Source organism: Akebia trifoliata, chromosome 1 (genome assembly GCF_017979445.1).
Source record: "Akebia trifoliata isolate Shusen 1 chromosome 1, ASM1797944v1, whole genome shotgun sequence".
NCBI lineage: Eukaryota > Viridiplantae > Streptophyta > Magnoliopsida > Ranunculales > Lardizabalaceae > Akebia > Akebia trifoliata.
The window spans coordinates 25,173,253-25,198,513 of record NC_141375.1 but is presented as its reverse complement, the minus strand read 5'-3'; the positions used below and the strand labels follow the sequence as shown (position 1 = coordinate 25,198,513).

The 25,261-nt window shown below is 35.3% G+C and overlaps 1 protein-coding gene across 2 annotated transcripts; it reads right to left on the bottom strand.

Moving 5' to 3' along the window:
* Positions 1-597: 597 nt before the first annotated feature.
* EMB2785 (elongation factor family protein) lies at positions 598-24,138 on the bottom strand. Of its 2 annotated transcripts, XM_086445768.1 has the most exons (19): positions 23,666-24,137; positions 22,459-22,533; positions 22,181-22,331; positions 21,716-21,784; positions 21,449-21,621; positions 19,659-19,796; positions 19,380-19,505; positions 18,464-18,562; positions 14,905-15,025; positions 14,687-14,750; positions 11,743-11,797; positions 11,542-11,666; positions 10,541-10,614; positions 7,322-7,371; positions 4,558-4,644; positions 4,094-4,144; positions 3,920-4,003; positions 1,025-1,075; positions 598-924 (listed from the first exon to the last, which is right to left on the bottom strand). In XM_086445768.1, exons 1-19 carry the CDS (start codon positions 23,999-24,001, stop codon positions 841-843), a joined length of 2,013 nt encoding a protein of 670 aa, XP_086301894.1. In that variant the 5' UTR covers positions 24,002-24,137; the 3' UTR covers positions 598-840. The 2 variants fall into 2 exon arrangements, 1 of the variants encoding a protein (XP_086301894.1); XR_015179217.1 differs by lacking the exons at positions 598-924; positions 1,025-1,075 and adding an exon at positions 7,000-7,109 and having other exon boundaries at positions 23,666-24,138.
* Between the last annotated feature and the right edge of the window lie 1,123 nt (positions 24,139-25,261).

Here is a 25,261-nt window from a genome sequence, read left to right as displayed (position 1 = left end):
CACATTTGCAATCTAACCTTTTTAGCCTTCTTGTGACCCTGAAATAAAATAGCATGTGTTTTCCAAAAAAATTATGAAAATGCCAAAACTATAGTTAGAGTTTTAAGAGTAGAAATGTAAATCCATCCAAATGATAGTTTTTTTTTTTTTTAGAAAAATCATTTTATTTGTATTCATTTGAATATATATATATATATATTTCAGTTTAACGAGTACAACAGATGTCCATTTTGGTAAAATGAATAAATACCAAAAAGGGTATATATCTCTTTTGATATAATATTTCAAAAACGTGGCTGGGCCAGTTATTTCCCAAATTAGTATGCCGTTGGATAAAATACCCTAAATTAATTGTCTTACGCATTAATCATATCCGAGTCTAAGAATCTTTACTGAGATCCTCAAATGGTTGGTTAATTACTTGTTATTTTCCTGTAATGGGAGGGGATATAATCATGAAAAATTTAAGGGTAGTGATATTACCACACCATTATATTATGAATAAACATCATTTCCCTGATTTAAACTCAAGTAAACAGTGTGAAGCTTTGTTCAATATTCCAATTTCTCCAGCACAATCGACAAAACGATCCATGATGGGTTCTAAGAGTCCAATAATTATGATTTTTCATTATTTCCATAATGTTACTTTTCTAATACAACAGAGTTTATTTTTTATGCTTCATATGTATTTGGAGAAAAAAAAAGACTTTCAAAATTTTTTCATAATGAATAAACTACAGCCGGTATACATATAAAGAATTAAGAGTATAATAATTTCCTATCCAGGAATAATCGGTGGCAGTGAAATGCCACAAAAATTTTGAAGACAGCAGAGCATCAATCTTTGGTTCTATTCCTCATCATTTTCCGCTTGTTAGCATCGAGATACCTCTTTCTCATCCGAATGGTTTTAGGCGTCACCTGCACCAACCATGAAAGATAATACCCATATTACGACAAGTCTTTATGAGGACCAGGTCATCACTAGTTAAATGGTTAACAACTAGCATAAGTAGCTAACCTCAATGAGCTCGTCCGAAGCAACGTACCCAATTGCCTCTTCAAGTGTCATCTGCACACACACAAGATATTTGGTTGCTAACCATATATTGTGACCTTAGATGTCCTACTTTCTACAATAAGGATCCCAAACCATTAGGCTTAGTCAATACATACATACATCTTATTAAACATTTGAAAATGAAATGGAGGGTACACCTATAGTGGTATTTATCTAAAACATAATTTTCTCAGCCTCTTGACTAAGCATAGCTGTTTTATGTAAAATACAATGTTGGGTAAAATGAGTGTAATTGGGACAAGGATGTTTGAGATGGATGAGTGCCAAAACTAGCAACGACAAAATCCAAATGAACACATTAAAAGAACTTGAGCTCAGCATGAGATGAAGTAGAGAGAAAATTGAGACGGTTTAACAATGTGCAAAGAAGACCATTGAGGCTACCAAGAGGAACAGTTTGGTGAATGCTGAAGGCTGGAAGTTGACAAAGGGAAGGCTGATAGGATAGAGGATTGAAGTAGCAAGAAAGTATTTATAGAAGCAGGATTTAACTAAAAATGGCTTAAATATAGTAGAATAATGGAAAAAGTATTTCACATAGCTGATCTCAAGTAATTGGGATAAAGGCTCTGATGATAATGATATGATGGGTCCATAAATATTTATACAATATTAATGGCATATTTGTATAAGCAAAACTCCTTTATTTGTTTCATCTTATAATTTGGTAATTTACTTGCACAAAATATGGGTTTCAAGATCTAAAGATAAAAAAAATTAAAAACCGATATAACAATGATTGTCTGAAGCCAATATATGCATTTACAAATGACTTTCCATTTTTCTCAGAATTTGCAGTGTTGGCTCCATGTCGCACCCACCTGCAAATACATGCCAACAAACTACCAAAGGAATCGCTACTCAAATATTTTATTTTCAGCAATTATGTATGTGTTGCGCATATAATCACTCCAGCAGAAAAGCATTTAAGAGCGAAAAACGAAACCAAGTTTAGTTGTAGAGCTGTGAATCACGTCCTCCCTGATACAAGGATTGCTATACCAATTGCACTCCCAAGTAAAATGGAAACCACAACAACTAGCTTATATTTCACAGTCTCTGTTTACTTACTCTGAAAGCTGAACACTTTAGTGTGGTCATATTTTTCTTTAGGAAAATCCCCCCAAACAAATAAATGCAAGAATAATATAACCAAAGGGAAAATCGTCATCGTAAGCATATTAAAAACCATTGTGGAAGTAGTATGAGTGTCAAACGACTCAATTAGAGATCCTCGTGCATAAGAGCCTCCATTTGAACTCTTTCAACTTCTAGTTGAACTCTTTTAGCCTTAATATCTAATTGCCTACTATGTTGAGCTAATACTCTCTTGATGTTCAACTCTACTACATTCTAATTCCATCATCTTTTACATATATTGTCCAAAACATGTGCAACTATGTCTTGACCATCTTCCTTTACTTTTTTATTTTTAAGCGTGACCTTTCTATCTAATGATCAATCCTTATTTGCATAGAGTTCACTTACATTCTCTAATTTGGAGTTGCAAAAGGGACGAAGCAGGACTCAGGTTGTTATAATTTTTGAACTTCTTGACATTGATGGTATTAATCCATTTCTGCTCATCCTAGTTAACCTTGAATACCAGAAGTGGGGGTGGGGGGGCCCTCATCTGTTCTTAGTTCTTATAGTGTTGAGGTTGACATTTGTCGTTTGACATACTATTTCCACAATGCTTCTAATATACTTTTGATGATGATTTTCTCTTTGGTTATACTACTCCTACCTTTGTCAATTTGTGGAGATTTCCCTAAAGAAAAATATGTCTACACTAAGGTGTTCAGTTCTTAAGAGTACACAAACAGAGATGGTGAAATACAAGCTAACAGTCATGGTTTCCATTTTACTTGGGAGTGCAGTTGGCATAGCAATCTATGCATTAGGGAGGACGTAATTCGCAGCTCTACAACCATACTCGAATTCATTTTTAGCTCTTAAATGTTTTTTTGCTAGAGTGATTCTAGTGTCAGGTTCGTTTAGTTCGTTTACATTCTCTCCCCCCTCCACCTCTTCTCTGCCTTCACCTCCGCCCCCTTGGTCCATCTTCGTCACCTTGCTCTGCCCTTCTCTCCCTCCATCACCTTGCTACGCCCTTCCCTCATCTCTCTCATATTCTTCTTCTCTACCTCCACCTCTGCTTGTGATCCACCTCCACATTGCTCTTCCCTGTCTCCCTTTGATTTTATTTTTTATCTCATGCAATCAAAAACACAATTTATATTTTTCCGCCCTACTCATTTTGCACTACCAATTTCCCATGGATTTCAAAATCCATCGAAATTAGGTTTCCATGCAATCAAACCGACCCTTAGAAATAACCCCAATAGCAGAGAAAATAAAAGAAATCCATTTGAGATGGTTTGCGCACGTATGAAAAAGAATAGAACAGCATAATGAAAAACAAAGGGAGACTGTGACTAGTAAGAAAAGACAGGAAGATAGGTGTTTAGACTGAAGATGTGGGACTAATTTTGAAAGTATCCATAACAATGACTGTTTCTTACTCTTTAAAAGTGCAAGCCATAAATCTGTTTTCATTATGTTGAGAAGCGGCATAAACCTATGCCAATGAAACGTATTAGGTCTGAATTTGAATCGTTTCTGGTTGGGCTTATTCAGCAAAAGCCAAGTCGGGACCTATCCATAAAGGATGCATGCCCATTCTCTTAGCATCCTCAGAAAAGGTGGGTAAAGGGCATGCTTACAATCAGATTCTATAAAAACGTTGATTCATTGTATAAACCTGACTAGTAAAAACTAAACAAACTATATGAGATCACTCAAGAATGGAGGAAGTTACGATTGAAAACATACCAGACGGGGCGGGGATAACTTCACATTCTCATCCTTGCCAGCAGAACGAATATTAGTCAGTTCCTTCATTCTAACAGGGTTGATCTGTAATAAGACAACCATTTCAGAGGTCAGTCAAGTTGTGTTCTTCATACATAATAATGCATACCACAAGAGGTAGAAATTTTCACTTACATCAAGATCTGTATCTCTTGAATGCTCTCCAACTATCATACCATCGTACGTCTGCATTCAAATTAATGGGGAATGGCTCATATCTAGCAACCAATCAATTTACTTTATTTCTTAAGATTGGCAGAAGTTGGAACAATCCGCATTAAGGGACCCATATCGCATTGATACAGGCCATCCAATACATTAGGCACCTATTGAATTGGCTCTAGTCCAAAAATTGCAAAGGACAAATATTCATAACCATTGAATAAATGGCATTATTTGGATGGAATGATTATATCCAACATGTTGTCTGGGGTTGCAATAGTTCGATAAATGAGAATATTGTAGAATCAACTGAAGAGTCCAGATACTTAGGAGGCATATTGTAGAAATGTGGTGCATTGTAAGATATCACATTTTCAAGAAAAAGAAGAGAAAGCATAAAGAGAGAGTGAATCCCAATAATCAATGAAGAAAAAAACCTCCATCCCAGGGGATACAAAGAGAGTTCCACGAGCTTCTAAACTCATAAGTGCATGTGCAGTGATGGTTCCATTCCCCATTGATACCTGTTTAATCAAAGCATATTAAGTGGAGTCAGATGTTGGGATTAATAGTTATTTAATTTCAGTTACAATGATGGCACTAAATAATAGATCAAGAAGATGTTTCTAAAACATTTATTTACTTATGAATGTCAAGGAAATACTTTTGGCTGAATGTGTTGTTCAGTTGCAACATCTAGCATGTGTTACTAGATTCCAGAAATTGTTTCATCCAAACACAACTAACATGCTATTAAATATGCTGACTTTTGCCTTGTTATTAAATAAGGCATGGCAAACCTAAGGATTACAACTCCTACATCACTTCTTTCTACAAACTTTTGTCTTCCATGAATCCTCTATTTCCTTTCTACTTGCACAACCATTTAAAGCCCTCCTATATAATATATCCTCACTCCATTTGGAAATGCCTGGAATAACTTATCATTGCCTATTAATACTTTAAGCTCTTGAGATGCACCAGGAATCGATCCCAAGTCCTTTTGCCCTACTTACAATTATATTAATTACTCATGCTAAGGATTGGTCCCCAGTTATATGTAAGTTGTATTTGATGGTGTGTTTTATTGGTGAAATAGAGTAAATGGAAAATAAGTACTAGAAAGAAATACCTTAGCAACTAAGGGATTTAAGATAAATATATCCAAGCTATAGAATATATTTAGTCCAACTTTAATGAGGGGCACTTGAAGGAATGAAACAATAGATAAGACTGATGGGCAGGAAATACACCCAAATGAGCACATGTGTTATTTAGGTCCAATTATCCATAAAGGAGAAGCTGGTGACAATGTGACCCATGATATTAGAGAGGGTGCTAAACTGGAGACTTGTTTCTAGAAAATTGTGTGACTGTCATGTATTGGCAACCCAAATAAATAATAGACCACAACAATAACAGCATGCTTTACAAAGCTGAATTACGGGCAGTCAATAAACAACATATCCAATAATATTTGCATTGCAGAGAAGAGGATGTTCAGACGAATGAGGAGCAAGACTAGGAAAGATTATATATAAGAGAGTATTTGAAGGGTTGAGGAATAGCCCCAATAAGAAATAAAATCAAGATTAAGCAAGTTTGTGCATGTACACTGAAAATCAATGGCAGAATTGATAAGGGGTCTTGGTGCAAGTTGAAGCTATAAATAGGAAATAGGAAATAGGAAAAAGGAAGACTGTAAAAGTCATGAGGCATGTTGAGCAACGTATGTGAATGTTTTGTATTACGTTAGTCATGAATATCATGTTTACCTGCAAGGAGAAGCTATGGAATCAAGATGGAATATGACTGCAGCATCTCAAATGGATGAACAATATCTAAAAATCATATTCCTGATAACTTGTCATGCAGGTTATGTAACAAAGAAACTTGATTTTTTTTTTTTTCAAAAGAATTTGCCACATTGAACAACATATTGTACCTCTTGTCAAGGCAGAGGAGCAACCCATGCATGAGGTTCTTATGTCTGTTGTGAGTTCAATCATCTCTTGGAGTAGGATCTCTATAAGGAATTTATTGGATTTTTCTAATGAATTCTTGTTGAAGTGGGATCTATTATGTGATGCATGAGTGCGTTGTAGCTTGTTTCCCTTTGTTGTTTTCTTCTTTTTTTGTTCGGTGGTCACTTATATATATATATATATATGGGTAGCATTCGGCAGCCAAAAGATAGGGAGCCAAATTTTTGTCCTATATGGCTAAAAGTTTCGGAATGGGCTGATTTTTTGTGAGGATGATCACTATGGTGAGGAGATCATCCTTAAAAAAATCAGCCCATTCCAAAACTTCTAGCCCCATCATAAGTGGTTTACAAACTAACGCTAGAAATTGACAGTCCACGATTCTTCAACTTGTAAACTGGGTTTATTAGTTTCAGAATGGGCTGATTTTTTGTGAGGATGATCTCCTCACCATAGAGATCATCCTCACAAAAAATCAGCTTATTCCAAAACTTCTAGCCCATATAAGACAAAACGAGCTATCTTATTCGTTGTCGAACCCAACCCATATATATATATATCACACAAAGTCTTAAATGCATCAGAACTAAAAAAGAATGACGATGGGTATCAAATTTAAACTTATTTCTTCATTCCTTCCTGGGTTCCAAAGCCAAAGATACAAAACGTACAGTGTTAAATGAGTTCAACATGTAGCCATTTTACCCCAACACAACATGTCTGAGCTCAAGCTTGACTTGGAAACCCTGGGCATTTATTCATCTCAACAATCATAAAAAGGCGTCAAGTATGGGAATCATGACAGTTTCTAAATATCTCCCAATAGAAAACTAAAATTGAAAGTGCAAAAATTATGGGTGGTTAATGATGGACTATAGGTTTCTTGAGAATTACTGATTCATCTCTCTTAGAGTCAAAAAATTTCCAAAGAAGTAGAATTCATTAGTCACCACATAAGCTTTATTAACCAAACACAAACTACCAATTTTCCCAACATTATGGACCTGCCAGGGAAAAAACTTCACGTTCAATTTAAGAACATCACCAAATATGAGTTCAGATAAGTGGGACATTACAATTTACAAGTGCTAAGAGAATCTGAACACATTTTGCTTAACCATGTAGTAAAATTTTGAACTTTCCTTACTGGCTATTAATCGAGAAGCTAATTTTACCCGGTACACTAGAAAACTAAAAAGGGATGAGCGAAACGTACCAAAACTCCTTTCCTGACATTGCCAAGAGGACCTCGGTATTTTGCATAGGCTGCAAAAGAGCACAATGACAAGCATTATTGAAACATTATAGTCATAAACCAATACTAACTCATGCCACAGCATAATAACAAAACTGATCTTATAAAAAAATGCGATGGGGGCATAAACTGAACTTTGAAATTATAAACTCAAGTTATTCTTCGAATCTAACAGTAGTGGAAGACATTTAAGGAAATTTTCCATGAGATAATATAGACTTGAGATAATGCAATGTTGAGCTCCTCAATTTGGTAAATAGCGGATAACTACTATACCATGTTTTAAAGAGTCAAAATGGGTTTGAGAACCAAACTGCTTGTATCTAAATTTCACAAATAGTAAGTCAGAAAGAAACCTTTTGGAGGTCACAGGCTATGATTTTCAAGTTTAAAAACACTCTTTTTAATTTTCTGTTCTTCCTGGTTCTATTTCAATCTTCCGGTTTTCTTTGCTTGAAATAAAACCTGACCCAAGCTGGCTAATCCAAGTTGAGTTTTGGGCAGATTGAAGTGTAGCTCAGGTTGGGCTCTAAATGACCACCTTAGGCCAGATCTTGAGTTGGTCTGGGCTTGTGTTGATTGCTTTGAATCTTGTATGGGAATAGGTTTGGAGCTGAACCTCACTCAACCAGCTCGAATTGCACCCATAATTAAGGCAATCCTCCCCTTTATTAGTAAACCTTATAAGCGAAACACCACCAAGAAAATATATGAGCTCGATAAGATTATTCCTTCCTATTCACCATCATCTAGCCATGACCCTTCACATTCCTATTCTTAAAACCTTCTAAACCCTGAATTGTCTTATGGCTCATCAATAGGATGACTTTTTTAAGAACTGCTCAACGAATAAGTGATTCCCACCACCAATTGCTCATTCCCAATTTTCATAAATAAGGACTCTTGGATTAGCTACAAACAAGGTTTAAAATCCAGTATGGCTCTGCCATTTGGTTTATCCACACAAAAAAAATGGTTCGAAACATTCACTTTAAATCATTAAATTTTAACTTGTATTCATACATAAAATAGAAAACTGTTTCGTAAGTGTTTAAAATGAAAGCTAGAATTAAAATCACATTAGTGCCCATCGTTACGGATTAGAAATGCTTTGAAACATTCCGAGACAAACATGGGAACGTTGAACTACTGCATTTGATGCATATATAATATAAAATGTTGTAGAAGTCTTTTTCGACTTGATTAAATGGTAAATTTAATAACGAAATATTGCATTTGATATGTTTCAATATGTTTTGGGAAACATTTCAAAACAGTCCAAAACATTTGAATTTAAATAAAATATTTTTTTCTGTACATAGCCAATATGTTTTGGTACTTTTTGTGAAAATTCCAAAACATTGTGACATTTAAATTCCAGAATGTTTCATTCCAATATGTGAAAAAAAGGGGAAGGCCCCACTGAAACAAAACAAAACAAAACTTTAAACCATGCAAACAATACCTGGACCAGCAATTAATGGCACAATTTAAAAAAGAAGAAAAAAACAAGAGTGAAAAAGAAGGAATGAGGAAATTTATTGCTGGAAATCAATTAAGTCTATTGCATCTATAGGAATGAGTGAAAATATTTGGATTTGAGCATATGCCAAATCCAAATATGACAAAATATTGCAAGTTTGGTGGTTTGACCCATAGTCAGCAAGTTGGGATTCAGAAAAATGTCTGAAAGGGGAAAATTAAGAGAAAAACGAAAAGTTTGGGAAAAATCTAAAAATAGTGATAGAATTTATTTTTATTTTTTAAATCAAAATCGTAGATTATACATTTATTCTTTTTTTTTTTTTTTTTTTTGACAAGTATAAATTCCATAAATATCAAACAAGAGGTACAAACAACGACCGGTCAAGCTGACCAATTAAAACACGAGAACTACCTATTACACAAGGAATCCCAATGATAAACAAACTCCTCGAAGAACACCCCTTTGAAGTCGGGGTACAGTTTGCACCAAAAAAAATAGCAGCCCTAAAACATCAAAAACAATGTCTCTAATTTTTCATTATCCTTAGAGCAAAACAACACAATATTAAATATTACACATGAATATAATAACATATCTCACAATTACGCATGCAAAAAAGTATCTAACCATTGACAAAATATTAGGCAACAATATATAACATGGTGACATCAATAAAAATTAACGACCATAACATCAAGGCATCTTATATTAACATATTAAACTAAAATAATAAATCACTAAAATCCCATATTGAAAAAGTTGCCCACTTACATTTTAGGATTTATTTTTTTCAATTATTTATATATATATATATATATATATATATATATATATAATAATAATAATTTAAGTGGCGACTTTTTGAAAAGGTCACAATTTAATCGTAACTTATTTGGTAAAGAAAAAAATCGTAACAAAAATGCAATTTTTCAACAAGTTGCCGAAGTTGGCGATTGTGTGGGTAAAAAGTAGTACAAGACACGTGGTGTAAATAAGATGAATATTGATCACATGATGGATATAATACGTACCTCAAGAATCGATTGGGTTTTTTTTTAAATTTGATTTTATTTAGTTAAAAATGTAATCTTATCCAGAAATAGAAAATCACCTCTGGAATCTCTATTAGTTAATTGAGAGTCCCTTGATTGGGAGGGAGATTGATTTGTTCCATTAGAATTTAGTATCATCTTTTGTATCTGTATAAGGAGTGCTACTAGGTAAAAGGAGGCTCTTGGGAGAAGGAAAAAAGAAAAAGGAGGCTAGTTTTTGTAAATCTGGTGATGGCTTTAAGAATAGTGGAATGGCTCTTCAGAGCCCGAGGATGTAGTTTGGTTTTGGGACGAACCCCGTGAATAAATCTTGTTTCTTGTCTTCTCTCCCTTTTTCTTTGATTATTTTTCTATATGATTTTTAATCATTTGTGTGCATCAAGAATAATGAAGATCGATTGTTAAGGGTAAATCTCGAGGAATCGATGGCATCCGAGATTTTACCTCTACAGTAACTATGGTTTGATCTTGTCATCACAAACTATTTATTTTTCAAACCTACTTGCTATAGTGCCAATCCAAACCGTTTAAGGAGATTCATGAAAAAGGCCAAAGGAAACTATTTAATTGTGTTATGTCACCAACTAGATCCTCATATTCTATAAAATCAAATAATAAAAGCTATAAATAGATCAAACATACTTAGGAAAGCTCGGTGCATAAATCCAGTGCCACGCGTATCAGTGCTAAACACACTCCTATAGCCAACTAGGCCCCTGCAAATATACAACAAACGAAAATTGAGCTTATTTTGCATGTCTATGCTAAAGGTATTAAATTTAGCTTTAGCGTTTGCTTCGGTTAGCTCGAAAAATGAAAATATTTTGTATAAATATTTCTATCAGTGTGAAACTAATACTTATTATTGAAAATGAAGGAAATAAAAATTTACATTTCAATGGTAAAGAAATAATTGTAGATGCAAGTGTGGATTTGCAATTAGCCCTTCAAAGAACAAAACATGCAAAATCACAGTAGCAACCTCTCATAAACTTATACTGAAAAATAGAAAGAAAAAAAAAATCAACCAAGAATCATTTTTTACTCCGAATTTCAAGTTCCCCCCAATCATAAAGTTAGGCAACCAAACTACTCACCTTTGTCTCCACTTATGACAAAACAATCCACTACTTTCACCCCTTTATCTTCTATTATTTTAATAATTTTATAGACTTCACAAAAGATGAATTTATTACCACACAACACCTTCAAAATCCATTTAAATTTTTGTGTCCTCCATCTAATACTTTTCTCAAAGCTCAGTTATTTATTAATTTACCAAACAAAATGAAGCAACCCATGGCATATAGGCAAAAATGTGTTGTTTGTGGATTGTGTACACCTAAATTCTCAATACTTTACTCCCTCGTAACATGCAAGAAACCAAGTACATATACAATAAATATGTACAGATAGATTAAAGGAACAACAGTCCTACCAAAGTAGTATACGAAAAATACAGTCAATATATGTAATAAGGGGTGACCTAAATTTATACGATCACTATTCAATGGGGAGCAATAAAAATAGTAAAGGGATTCATCCAACAACATAGAGACAACTAATTCTTGCAACTAAGGATACCATGAGAACAATGAATAACAAGAAAGGTGGCAGAAGAATGATAAAACCATGTGACCAACCTTGATGGACAAGTCATAGACATTTTAGTCCTGCCAACATTCCCTGGGACAGGGCCCATATCAATAACCTCAGCTCGTCTGTGTGATAGGGCTTCCATAACAAGCCCTACATGCTCTTCATTCACCTGAAATTCAAGTAGTATTGGATAAGAATTCCAACTGCACGAGGAATGATTGTTCAGTAGTTGCAAAGTTAAATACCTCAATTGTCACTTCTTCCAAAGGCTCGAGCTTCACACCATTCTCAGTTTTATACCTGATTCAATGATTAAAAAAATTCCACTCAATCTCTCATGGTCAATGTAAAAATATACATGAAACAAATCAAGCCCAAAAGGGAAACAAACATGCCATAGACTGAATGTAGATCCCCATGTATAGATTTAAAAATCAATAAAAAATATTTTGATACATGGGTATCCAGACTTAGTCCTATTATTTCCATGGACACGTGAGTCACCCCTTCCAACACATGCCAAGTATACTATCCTCTTAAAGCACCAGGGGGATGGCCAGCAAGGGGTTTTAAACTCAAGACCTCTCCCTTTTAAGGGAAAAAATCAATAATACACTAATATGCAGTCTTGCACGAGTGCCATGCTAAATCTATGCACATGAAATTGAAATACTTGATGAGACCTGCACTTGTGTGGTCCATGACTATCTATTTGTCATGTTGAAGGCGCAAAGCATCATTAGATGGCCATATAATACTTAACAGTGATAAGGTGAGCCAAAATTTTCTGAACCCAAATAACTGCAGAAAATTTCAAAGAATAGTTGTAATGAAGATTCTCAAGTACATTTTACTGGGAAATGTTTACATTAGCAAACTCAACCAATAAAGCAGACATTGTGACCAGTAAGAAGCACTTGAGTTGATGGCACATAAAAGTAGGTGACAAACAACCATGCCCTTTTCAAGAACTATGGGAATTTCTTCAAAATATTGGGACAATATATTCGCATCAGTGCGTCATCGTGTCTAGCAACATTCAGTCTAAAAGAGATTGATTTATTCTACGTATCTGGGAAAAAACAATCATCATATTGTTTAGATAACTTACATTACTAGTTCTCACTAAACAACCATAAACACAAAAACACTACTAATAAGAAGTGTCCATTTTTTGTTTTATTGAAAGAAAAAAATGAACTACAGAGAAACTCAATTTTTTTAATGTAACTGAACCAAATAGTTGATATATGTACAAACTACCAACTATGTGAAGATTTAACTTACTGCATGTGTTATAATGATTCGCCATGACAACCTAAAAAACGTACAAAAATGATGTAGAAATTATGGAAGTACTGAAATTGGGAAACTAAGTTTGAAGTCCATCTACTCCATAAATGTATATTCAATTTCTATACAATCAACCTCAAAAAATATTTCAAAAATCCTTGATTGGGGTATGCCACAATTTTTAGGGTAAACTTAGTAACTAGAATTAGAAAAAAAAATTCAATAATTCACATGCTAGAACACACTTCACCCCTTCAAACATGTGACCTAAACCGGCCTGAATAAAAAGTCAAAACTATTTAAACCATTATGACAATACTTTTTTAGACATATGTCCATTCACATGAATGAATCTAGTGTCAATTTTGTTTCTAACCCACCTTGATTGGGGTATGCCACAATTTTTAGGCTTAACTTAGTATCTAGAATTAGAAAGATTGTCAATAATTCACATGTTCAAGTATCTCACATGCTTGAACATACTTCACATCTTCAAACATGACTTAAACCGGCCTGAATAAAAAGCCAAGACTATTTAACCCACCACGAAGACACTGTTTAGACATATGTCCATTCACATGAATGAATCTAGTATCAATTTTGTTTCTAATGAGTATCGACAGAAATTTTGTCAGAGCTACTGGTGCCAGATGTTGCTATGCAGGGACAGCATTACAGTAGCAGCACGAGTCTATGTAGGACAAAGGAAAAAAAATGAAGAATAGGGACCGAAGCAGTAGCAACTAGCAATAAATGAACCTATTGCCGCATGTTGTTCTACAGGGACAGAATAAAAAGAAGAAAAAATTGAACATGTCCCCCAGAATCAGTCAACAGAGATGGCTGAGTAACTAGGTTTTGGTTCTAGAAAAAATAATTTGAAACAGCGATTTATACTGTTTTTGTAACACTTCTCAAGAACCTCCACAACATGCACCATGCCATTCTCAAGGTCCTCACCTACCTAGGTCCATTCTTATTGGTTACCCTCCAAAGCCCTTAAGCAATGGCAAGCCCCAACTAGCTGACTTGTTATTTGAAGGGCATATCTTCAACTTGTCCCTCTTTTATGTTGAGATTCTACTGAAACCTTGGACTTTTCCTATCAATCAATTATGGTAAAGAATGTCCTATATGTTTAGATTTATCAATACTCACATTCCTTGTCTCAATTTGCCAATGCACTTAATTACTAAAACCTTGTGAGTTTTGACTTCCTTTAAATAATAAAATTGGCTCTTGAAAGTATGTGGTAACTCTTCACCACGAAGAAATAGATTGTTGTAAATTGGTCAATTAGCGATGACTTAGCTGAACTATGTCAATTTTTATGCTGTTTCCCTGTATCAAGGCCCATATATTTTGTTAGAACATACGCCTTGATTTTTCTTTCAGGCCCCATTCACTTCTTTCTCGACATTCCTCTCATCCTTTTTGAGCCTTCAACCTGCATCCAAGCTACGCTACTGAGATTTGCTATCATAAGTCTTCGTTGAACATGCCCAGATCATCCTAGACCACCATAGTTAACTTTCTTCTATTTTATCCCTATTGGTGCTGCCCCTAGATTCGTTCGGATGAGATTATCTCTGGTGCCCTTCCTAATCTTTCTACACAATCATCTCAGCCAGTGTAAACTCACTACAACTAGTAACTCACTAGACAATTCAACATTATCATCACTAAACATCATCATTACTAAGAAAAGGGAGTGTTACCTTAACAAAGATATCCATATAACAGTTATTATGAGAACAAATGGGCCATGTATGGAGTAATAAACAAACGCATTAGAGCGGTATGGACAATCTACACACATAATATTGACTAAATTGACAGGGAAAAACAAACAAAACAAAACAAAAATGGTCTACACTAAAATGTTAGAAAACTTACATGACTTTAGGTGGTGAAACAGAAAGCTCAAACCCTTCACGCCTCATATTCTCAATTAAGATACCTATGTTTCACAAAATGGTAGTTATTTTCAATAACAACAAAATTAAAAAGAATGCAAATGAAATGTGAGATGTAAGAAAATGAATAATATTATCAAACACATATGAATGCTTCCAAACAGAGCTTAAAAATGATAAAGGGAAATAAAAACACACCCAGTTGAAGCTCGCCCCTCCCTTGCACTTCATATGATTCGGACAAACCTGGAAGCACATTTATAGCAAGATTTGTTTCTGCTTCTGCCATAAGCCGGTTACCAATTTTCCCCCCCGTCAACTGTAATCCATTGAAATTTGCAAATAACAGATGAAAGGGTAAGAAAAAGACCATAAAGGACGTGTATTGAGGTATTAAGAAAACCTTGACTAAAGATATAGCTCAGGATAGAGTTTAATGGCAAAATAGGACCCCGATATTTGGGGTAAGGCATAGAAGATGATGATGAGAAAATGACAGATGAAAAAGTACTAAGACTGCTCTCTTCTTCATCTATTACGTTTTCAACATGCTATCATCCAAGTGATTACTTAGAATCCATTTCGTTTAGTTCTCATCAAATCTCTACAAGAAAGTCTAAAGCAAAGAAAGCTTCAATAGGTGAGCGTGTACATTTGGTGATCGTCCATGGTTTGATTTAAAGGTAATCCCAATTACAATTCTAACATATGTCGTTTTGGATAGAGATCCATGGTTTTTTGTTGGCAACCTGTTAGCTATTGAATAGCATTAAATAATTTAGGACGCAAAAATGACAACCCTTGTTGATCAATTAGAATAATACCTCGATATTAAGGACAAAACAAAGGGACCTACCGTAAAAATTAAAAGGCTAAATACAATTGCTATATCATTCCAGATACTGAGCATGAAATCAGAACTCAGAACTACATCACCATCATCAAAGCCTTATCCCAAGCATATGGTGTTGGCTGAAAATAACATGTTCCACCATCCTTTTTTTTTTTTATTCACTTTTAATGAAAGGGATATCAAGATGAGCAACCGAGAGGAACAAGCAATACCAAAAGAAAGATATACTACAAATCCAATCCCATCGGCCTAAAAGATCCTCGAAAACCCGAAATTCCTTTTAAATTTTACACCAAGAAAAATAGAAGAGAGAATCTCTTGAATCAACTGCTCCTTGTCTTAAAAAACATGAAGATTTCTCTCCCTCCACAAAGCTCCTAAAATATCCTCTTGAATGGAACAAACTTTGCCAAGCAACAACCAACCCTAGAAAAAAAAGATAAAACAGAATCGGGATGGGAACCACATACCCCAAAAAGAGAAAGAGAGAGAGTAAGCCCAAATCTTACCTATGACCTTGCAATGGACTAGGACATGCTTAGGTTGTAAAATTGTAAGTGAGACAGTCGGGTTTCAATCAGGTCGGGCCGGGCTTAGTGAGAGATGTAGGGACCTAGGCCGAACCAAAGCCTACTTGAATTCAGGTCGGGCCGGGCTTAGTGAGAGATGTAGGGACCTAGGCCGAACCCAAGCCTACTTGAATTCAGGTCGGGCCAGGGTATTAGATTAAAAATAAGTTTTTAGTTTAAAAAAACTAAATAAATTATAAATATGAAATAATTCTAAAAAAATCCTAGAAAATCTTTGAAAATAAAATAATTTAAATTTTAATATTGAAAAGATTTATCACTTTACTTGTACTTGTTTAAAAGTTAAAGACTTTTAGTTAAAAGATTTAGACATGTACTTGTAAGTTTTAGACTTTTAGTTAAAAGACTTAGAAGTTCAACTTCAATACAAAAGACTTCCTTGTCCTTGCAATTTGAAAAAGAAAAAAAATTTGAAAATGACCATCGAAAAAATTGAAAATAACCAAGCTTGGGCTTCGATACCTAGGCCCATACCCGACCAATTATGATGCGCCTCCAAGTAAAGGCCCTCAATGAACTGCACCAACCCCTGCCTAATGTTCTCACCCCCTGCTAACCAATCATTATTGATCTTAAGCTTGGAGATAAAAGGCATTATTGATCTTAAGCTTGGAGATAAAAAGGCCCCTACTATGGTAGTTCTCTATGCACCGGATAAACTTCGTATTACTATCACCCTCCTTTCAACATTTGACCCCAATTTTTTCTTCTAACATACTTCCTCCATGGCTATTATTTTTTGTAATTTAACCTTCAAGTACCAAGTTCAACCTAGTACCTCCTCCTTCAAACTGATAGTGGATTTGCTTCCTCCCTTTTATCAAGAACCTCAATCTCCACCAATAACTCTTCCTTCTCGAGCTCTACCCTTCCAAAAGTATCTGTATTCAATTGCTTCAACCTCTCCTTAATGGCTTTAAGTTTGCTTCTAAGCACCACACCCGGCATATGTAAGAATGAAAGAGCACCCCACAGTTCATGAGTCATTTGCACAAAATTATCATGAAGAAGCCACGTGTTTTAGAAGCGAAACAATGTTGTTTTATTCCACACCAAGCCAACTTACAAACGAAATGGGACGATGATCTGACATCTGATTAGGAGTAGTTTCTTGCAAAATTGATCCAAATAGGTCCACCCAATCACGAGAGACTACAAATTTGACCAATCTATTAAAGACTGGGATCTCCTGATCATTCAACAAAGTGAAATTCTTCCCACAAAATGGGATATCAACTAAAAAAATTTGGCTCACAAAACTTCCAAACTTTCTCTTCCTTGATGTCACCCTACAATTGTCATACTTCCAAACGAGAAACAAATCACATCAAAATCACCACCCAAGCACCACAGTCAATCCCAATACATTCTTACATCCTCAAGCTCCCCCAAAATTAATGTCACTATCCAAATATGGGGCATGAACCACCGAAACAACCAAGATAACTCCTGTTCTATGCGCTTAAAGAAGAATCGAAGCTGAAAACACACCAATAACCTCCCCCTCCACACAAGTCCAATTCTTATCCCACATAAGAATGAGTCCCGAAACAGTACCAATACCAGATAAAAAAACACCATCATTATCTTCAGAATCCCACAACTCTGCAATATCCACATTAGCATGTCTCAGTTCTTGAAGAACTACAACATGCGGTCTATTAGCACAAATCATGGCTTTAACCAGCACCCTCTTGTGGTTATCATTAAGGCCCCCCACATTCCAAGAGAACTTATTGTTAGGAGATGACATTATTAACTAATTGATTGTACTGTGACCTTCGGTGACAAAGGATTGAGCTTATTGTTAGGAGATGGCAAAGATTTCACACTGGCCTCCTGACATAACCCTCCTCATTTATCATGACTTGAGAACAGCAATGCAGTGTAAAACCACTATAAAACAGGATTTTCTATGGATCAGAACAAACACTTAATTGTGCAGCAAAAATCAAGATGTCTAACAAAAGTAATTTATCGTTCAATAAATATAAAAAAAGATGATTCCATGTTTCTTCATGTGCAGCATTGGGGACACACAGTTTTAAATTTAAGACTTCTATATCCATAACAACACATTCCACCCAAAAATATAATGAATGGTAAGAATTTAACCAAATATGAACCATAGCTGACGATTACATAATGCTTGCTGATATCAGAGCTCTAGAACTGAGTCCACAGATACAATAAACATGACCAAGAAAAAAAAAACAGAACTTCAATAACAGATGGCACGAGCAAAATATCAGTGAGCATATATTAATCACATATAATAGCTGACTAAAAGTAAGAAAAGATTAATGCCTCTTACATGGGTTCCATCACGGCCAGCCAACGGAGAGTCATTAACACCAAAAGTCATGGAAATGGTTGGTGGATCTAAATCAACAGTGGGCAGTGCAGTCATAACCTAACAGATGATATCACAAACCACATCAGAACTACAACTGTCCGCTATCACTTTCTTCAAGCAATGAGATACTACAAATAGAAAATTAAAACCGCACAATGCAAAAAAAAAACAAAGCATAAGGATTAAATCAACCTACAAAAAAAGACAAGTCCTAGATAATAAATGAGACAACTTCCGCAAACTTATTAATGAAGTGGTCACAATAAATGCCTTTGATGCACTTTAGGCCATACTATAGATTATAGGTTTTATTCAAGTCAAAAGCCTATATGGTGAACAAACGACTGTCCTATTGTAACATGCATTGCCAATACAAACTTGCAAGCATTCACGTATTTTACATGCACATTCATGATTATGCAAGATTAACAAAAGAAACTATTCCCACATAAAATTAACCTTTGATGTGAATCATGTGTGAAGAAACCTGTAGCACCTACATGAACAATACAAAGAACCAGGAGAAGCATTCTAAACAAACAGGTGGTTCTTCAGTTGTTCAGAAAGCATGAACACGAGAAGTGACTAGACTTGAAGCCACACACCAAAACTCAACAAGAATGGGAGACATGTGAGAGAGATAAACCCGGTGGTCATAGCTTTGCAAGCAGATACAACTTCAAATTCAGACCATAGCAAAAGTCATAATAGTCAATCGGAACCAGTTTCCCTTCATGTGAACATGCAGTGAATTGGTGATGGAACATTTAAAATGATTATAAAAAACCTTTTGCTGAGTGAAAAATCAAATCAAAATGGTTACAGGCTAACAGAAAGATGTCAGTAAAAATAAAAGTAACATGTATTTACATGCCTCCACATTTGCCACAGTGTGACCTATTGATGGGCTTGTCAACCCAGCCATTGACACTATATCACCAGCTCCTGCACTATCAATCAGAACCACATTTGTACCCTTCTTTTTCATAAGTTTAAGAACCTGCAAGAACAAGTTTTCAAAGTTAATATCAGATACTGTATTAGAATTGTAACTTCACCAACATAAAAGTTTATTGATTGAAAATAAAAACTTTGAAGATGAAAGGAACTATTCATGATTAGCGTGTTCTGGGAATGTGCCACAACAACAAACCTTTCCTTCCTCAAATTTCTCAACCCCAGAATCTGTGCTGCGAATAGCATGTACTCTGTCACCAATACGAATGATTCCTGAAGAGATGCGTCCGGTCAATATCCGCCCAAGATAAAAGTCACGCTCCATCATGGAAACCTGCAAAGGACTGTCAACCATCTCATGCAATATAGTATATTACCATGATACCCCTTTAGTTGTTTGCTCAATGTTCCCAAGAGAATATGAACAGGTGAATAAATATTCTTTGGGAGCTTCCAATAACCATTATCTTTTTCAAAATGATAATTATTAGATAGCATGAATAAATAAGAATTTATAGATTTGTTCTACGTTCTACATACTCAACAACCCATATAAAAACTGTTTATTTCCATGATTAAAAATTGTTACTAAATGTAAATGAAATCAGATGAGGAAAGATTCCCAATGCCACTGCAGTTTCAGACCAGGTATCAAGATATGAAGTAAATAGCACTGCAGTCAAAACCGTTTGGTGGCACCTTGGCAATAAGGGTCCTTCAGGCGAGAGACAAAGTCTAACTAACAATTTATTTATTGATTTACTTATATCTCCTAATAACTAAAGGTAATACACATAAAAAAGGATTACAGGAAAAAAGTAATAAAGCACATAGCCGTAGAATGCAAAAGTAGAAAGAATAACAAAAATAAGTAAAGAAACACAGTTCCGCTCCAAAAAAAAAAAAAAAAACAATGAAGAGAAATAAAGGAGAAGGAAGAGGACAATAAACTTGTGAAAAATAGAGGACCAGTTGATGCAGAAGCATGGGCACGACATGTAATCAGTCTTCTAACTAAAGAGTTGGGACTATAAAACAAGAAGAAAAAAAATGGAATCTTCATGAGATCTAAAGATATGTTAGGGGTCCCTTTTCAGTAATATAAAAGTTGTCAGGATTTAATTAGTACAGATGATCTTTTCAGTTTGGAAACTAGTAGCCAGTCTTTAATTATCTTTGCATAGTATATATCTCGGAAAAAAGAATATCAGTATACTAAATTTGAGTAGGATCCATAAGTATATAAGATCCTATCTAGGAAATCATTAATAAGAGGTAGCATGTTATTTTTGGTGACTTGTGTTTGAAAAGTCCGTATGCGTTGTTATTAAATATGAGAAATAAACAAAGGAGTAGTCAAATTAAAAGGGAAATGTTGTGAGACAGCAAAAAGACCTGCTATGTTTTATAGAATTGAATGTTAGGCGGTCAAGAAGTCATAGATTGAACGTAGTAAAGCTGAGGATGCTGAGATGGATGACTGGAAAGGCTAATGAAGACAAACTAGAAATAAATGCATTCATGAAAATGTAGGAGCAACGCCAATGGGTGATAATCTAAGAGAAAGTCGATTGAGATGTATTTCAGCCCATGGAAGGTTCTCAAAGAGCGAAAAAAGGACCGAAAAGAACATGGATTGAGGTAGTGACAGTGGATATGAATACACATGCAATAACAAAAGACATAGAGAACTGAATTAAAGACCATGATTCGCTGACTCCAAATTTTTGGGATAAGGCTTTGATGTTGTTGCTGATTCTCTCATTTTAATGGGGTTTGAGTAAATCACAGTTAAGTACATTTCAACTAGGCAATAAAAAAAGGTACAGAGCACTAGATTATGCATAGTTAGCACTGAAATGTCAAAGATGATTGTCCTTCATAATCAAAGTAAAACAAAGTCCAACAACAAAGCACATCCCCTACAACATAAAAATTAAATATAAAGTAACGATTCAACATAATCAAAACCATTCTAACACCAACCAGCATTTGGAAAGGTGCTTCAACGTTTGCCGTAGGGGCAGGAACATGATTTACAATGGCATCGAGCAACTGTGCCATATTCTTCGCATTATCAGGAGGGCTTTTGGTGAAGGTGGATGAAGCCCATCCTTCCTTAGCAGAAGCATAAAGAACTGGAAAATCTAGTTGCTCCTCTGTGACATAAGAACACATAGAAAATGCATTTAAGTTGACTATAGTGAACAATAAAAGAAAGGTGATTTTATCAATTTCAATATTTTGCTGCACCTGAAGCACCAAGGTTTGCAAAAAGATCAAAGACCAGACTCTCTACTTCATCACATCTTTCTTCAGAAACTGTGTAAGTGAAAATCATGGACATTACTAACGAAGTTGGGATTACAAGAAAATTTACAAAATGAAAAGTGAGCAAACAGTATGTCCCTGCTCATGCAGAAGAAACATATTTGTAATCAAACACTGGAAAAATATCATATAAATAATATAAGGCCCTCAAATAAAGGGATAATTTCTGCAACACAAGAGTCCCTTATGCACGTAGGAGCCACATAAAACAGCAAATTTCAGCTTAATTATTCTTAAGAATGTCACCAATGTAATAATGCCCAAGAGATGGTTTGTCAATGGAGAACCTCAACCAAATAAACCCTAAGAATTATTAAACACTAAGTGCTTGCTTATAAAAATATCTATAAAAAAAATAAAAAAATAAAAAAATAAAAAAGGTAATACCAGAAGGTCGATCTACTTTGTTTAAGAGGAGAATCGGGCGCAGTCCATATTTTAAGGCTTTTGCAAGAACAAACTTTGTTTGTGCAAGGGGACCTTCACCAGCATCAACTACTAGAATTGCTCCCTCAACCATGCCAACAACCCGCTCAACCTGTGAAAACAATCCAAGATAAGAAACAAAATAAATGAAATAATTTGTTTTTTTATAAATATAAAATAATAACTCCACTGGTCAAAGAACATAGAATTTGTGTAAGAACTTCAAAGAGATGACATACTTCACCACCAAAATCTGCATGTCCCGGAGTATCGACCATGTTAAGTTCATTTTCCTTCCATGAGATGGAAGTAACCTGCAAACCAAAATAAGAAACTAATATCAAAATCAATATAAAAATGGTTCCCTTAAGAGATAGATGACAATGTTCATTCAGATCCTATTAAAATTATATGCAAAATTTAGATGAAAATCTCAATCAGTGTGTTGTTCTACAAACAATCAACGTTACAGTAATTGATGTAATCGCAAAAGCCACAATAAAATTGTGTTGGGTTAATTATAAGGAGAGATGATTTCATTGCTCAATTCTTGTACATCATAATTCATAATTGATGACCTATCCCAATAAATGGTGTTCATCTAGATCCAGGGATCAGTAACATGTGGCCTATTTCGCCAATTAATAAGTAACTTTGGAAACCATGTGGAGATAATTGACAAAACTTTATGTCGGCAATCAACTTGATGTGTGGTTGAAGTCAGTAAGTTATGCTTACTGAAGTCCCACTACATTAACTTATGGTGTTCCATTATTAGTTCTCATCCTTTACTTTTTGCTTGTGTTCCTTTCCAGAGGGCTCTAGCTCTCCAAAACAGTAGCCGGGATCTGCCTAGCCCAATGCAGAGTGTGTTGGAGTTGCTCTAAAGGCAATGTTTTGATCAAGAGAAAAAATGATACCATCTCAACCGAAACATTCACACAATCCCATGCTTTTTTAAACATTCTATTTTCCAGGGTCAATGTTTCACATTGGTCTCAAATCCAATATTTTCAACCATGTATCAACCTGATATGTTCTTGATTTTTCGCCTAATAAATTGGTATGCTAATCAAATAATAATAATAATGTTAATAATATTACCATTCCATTATATTATGAGTATGAGTCGTGATTTTCTAACGCCCCCTCTGACACACCCACCCTGAGTTGGCATGGTCTATAACCATAGATTTTCCCTTGGGATACTCAACAGTACATCCCCATAAATATGTGTGTCATAAGTGAATGATGCTATAGTCACAAAACTTCATTTTATATGGTGAGGTTTTATATTAAAATAACTACTGGTGTATTTACATATTATAATGGTGTGGTAATATCACATCCCTAACAACAAAGATAAAGAAACTGAACAAAACCAGAGACTAGTAGAGAAGTAAACGAGTAGTAAATTAGGGTTTTGAGAACAATAATAAAATTTACCTTTGAAGCGATGGTGATGCCACGCTCACGCTCGAGACTGATGGAATCAAGGGCGCGTTCATGAGGGATGTCTGCGCCGCACTGTCTGAGAAGTCGATCCATGAGAGTGGTCTTGCCATGGTCGACATGAGCTATAACAGCCACGTTGCGAAGACTGGTGGGGTCTAAGGAGTTGCGCGGCACCGCATCGGATGCAAGTGCGGAGGCGGAGTAGGGACGAAGAAGGCCTGGAATGCGTTGAAACAGAGAGGTTGAACGATGACAGGAAGACGAAGTAGAAGAAGAGAGTGATGTTCGAGTGGAAGACCATAGAGCGCGCAACAGAGGACCCGCCATGGCGGCTCTGCTCTGTAATTTACTTTTATGCTTCAGCCCCCTATGTTTCTACTTCTAACTAAGGACACTAAAAATTAGAGACGAAATGAAAGGAAAATAAACTAAAAACTCACACCAGAACAACGAAGTGAACGAACCTCTACGAAGGGTACTTTTGAGGAACCCACGTTAGAGAGATCCTTGACTTCGGCGTTGCAATATATACTATCATAAAAGTACCAAAATACCCTCATCTTACAAAAAAAAAAAAAAAAACTCCATTTTTTACACCAAAATCCATCTTCTTCCTTTTCTTTTCTTTTTTTTTTCATTTTTTTTTTTTCAGAAGGTCAACAAGTTTAAGGCAAACCCAGACCAACTACAATTGAAGAACCAGGACACCATAGGTATCTTGAAAAATAATAGAGACAAAGTTGCTAGAGAGCAACTCACAATCTAATTCAGTATAGTATAAATTATTCTAATAAAAGCAAGCATGTCGGCAGTCCTGTTGGCCTCTCTAAAAAAGTGGGAGAAAAAAACTTTTTTGAATCTATGAAGCAAGGACCACGTGAAAAACACTCTAAGGGAGGCTCCACCTACCCTTCAGGACTTTGATAGCTTACAAGGAATTAGATTGGATCTGAATCTTAAAGCATCCTTTAAAGATTGCTAACTTGATCCCATGGAGAATGCCCCGAAGGTCATGAGAAATGACAGAGATCAAAGCTTCGCATCTAACAATAGTTGCCAAAAATTCTCCTTCACTGTTCCTAATGATTGCACCATACCCTCCTCTACTCATGGAGAATGAACCATCTAAGTTAATGGCCCAAATACTTCTATTTGGTTTAGGCCAAGCGCAATATCTACTCAACTTGTGAATAAAGCTAGCTTGAAGGGCCGAAGTATGAGTGAAGGCACAATTCAAATTAGAATCTTCAATGTCTTCTAGTAATCCCTCGAAGTTGATTTTAATATCTTCAACAATCTTGCGAATAATCGACTCCGGATCAAGGCATTTATTTTGATAAATTATATTGCTACTCTCCTTCCAGATGTGGTAAATAAAGGCACATACAACCATTTGCTTCAACCTTGAAATAATCGACTTCCCTTTGAAGTTTTTTGATAGTCCATTCAACCTCCTCAACCCAAGTATCGAAGACTCTTTGCACAAGACACTTTATGAGAATACTGGCGCATACCCACCTCGAAAAAGGGCAGCCCCCAAAGATATGATTTGAATCCTCATCTTACACTGTACACAGACTGCATTTA

Bases quoted from the DNA above. Each gene is read 5' to 3' on its own strand.
- EMB2785 (XM_086445768.1), bottom strand. From the start codon at position 24,001: ATGGCGGGTCCTCTGTTGCGCGCTCTATGGTCTTCCACTCGAACATCA. The intron at 22,534-23,665 runs GTAAATTTTATT...TTTGGTTTGCAG, and splicing joins GCATCACCATCGCTTCAAAG to GTTACTTCCATCTCATGGAA. The intron at 11,798-14,686 runs GTAAGTTTTCTA...TCATTGAATCAG, and splicing joins GTTTCACCACCTAAAGTCAT to GTATAAAACTGAGAATGGTG.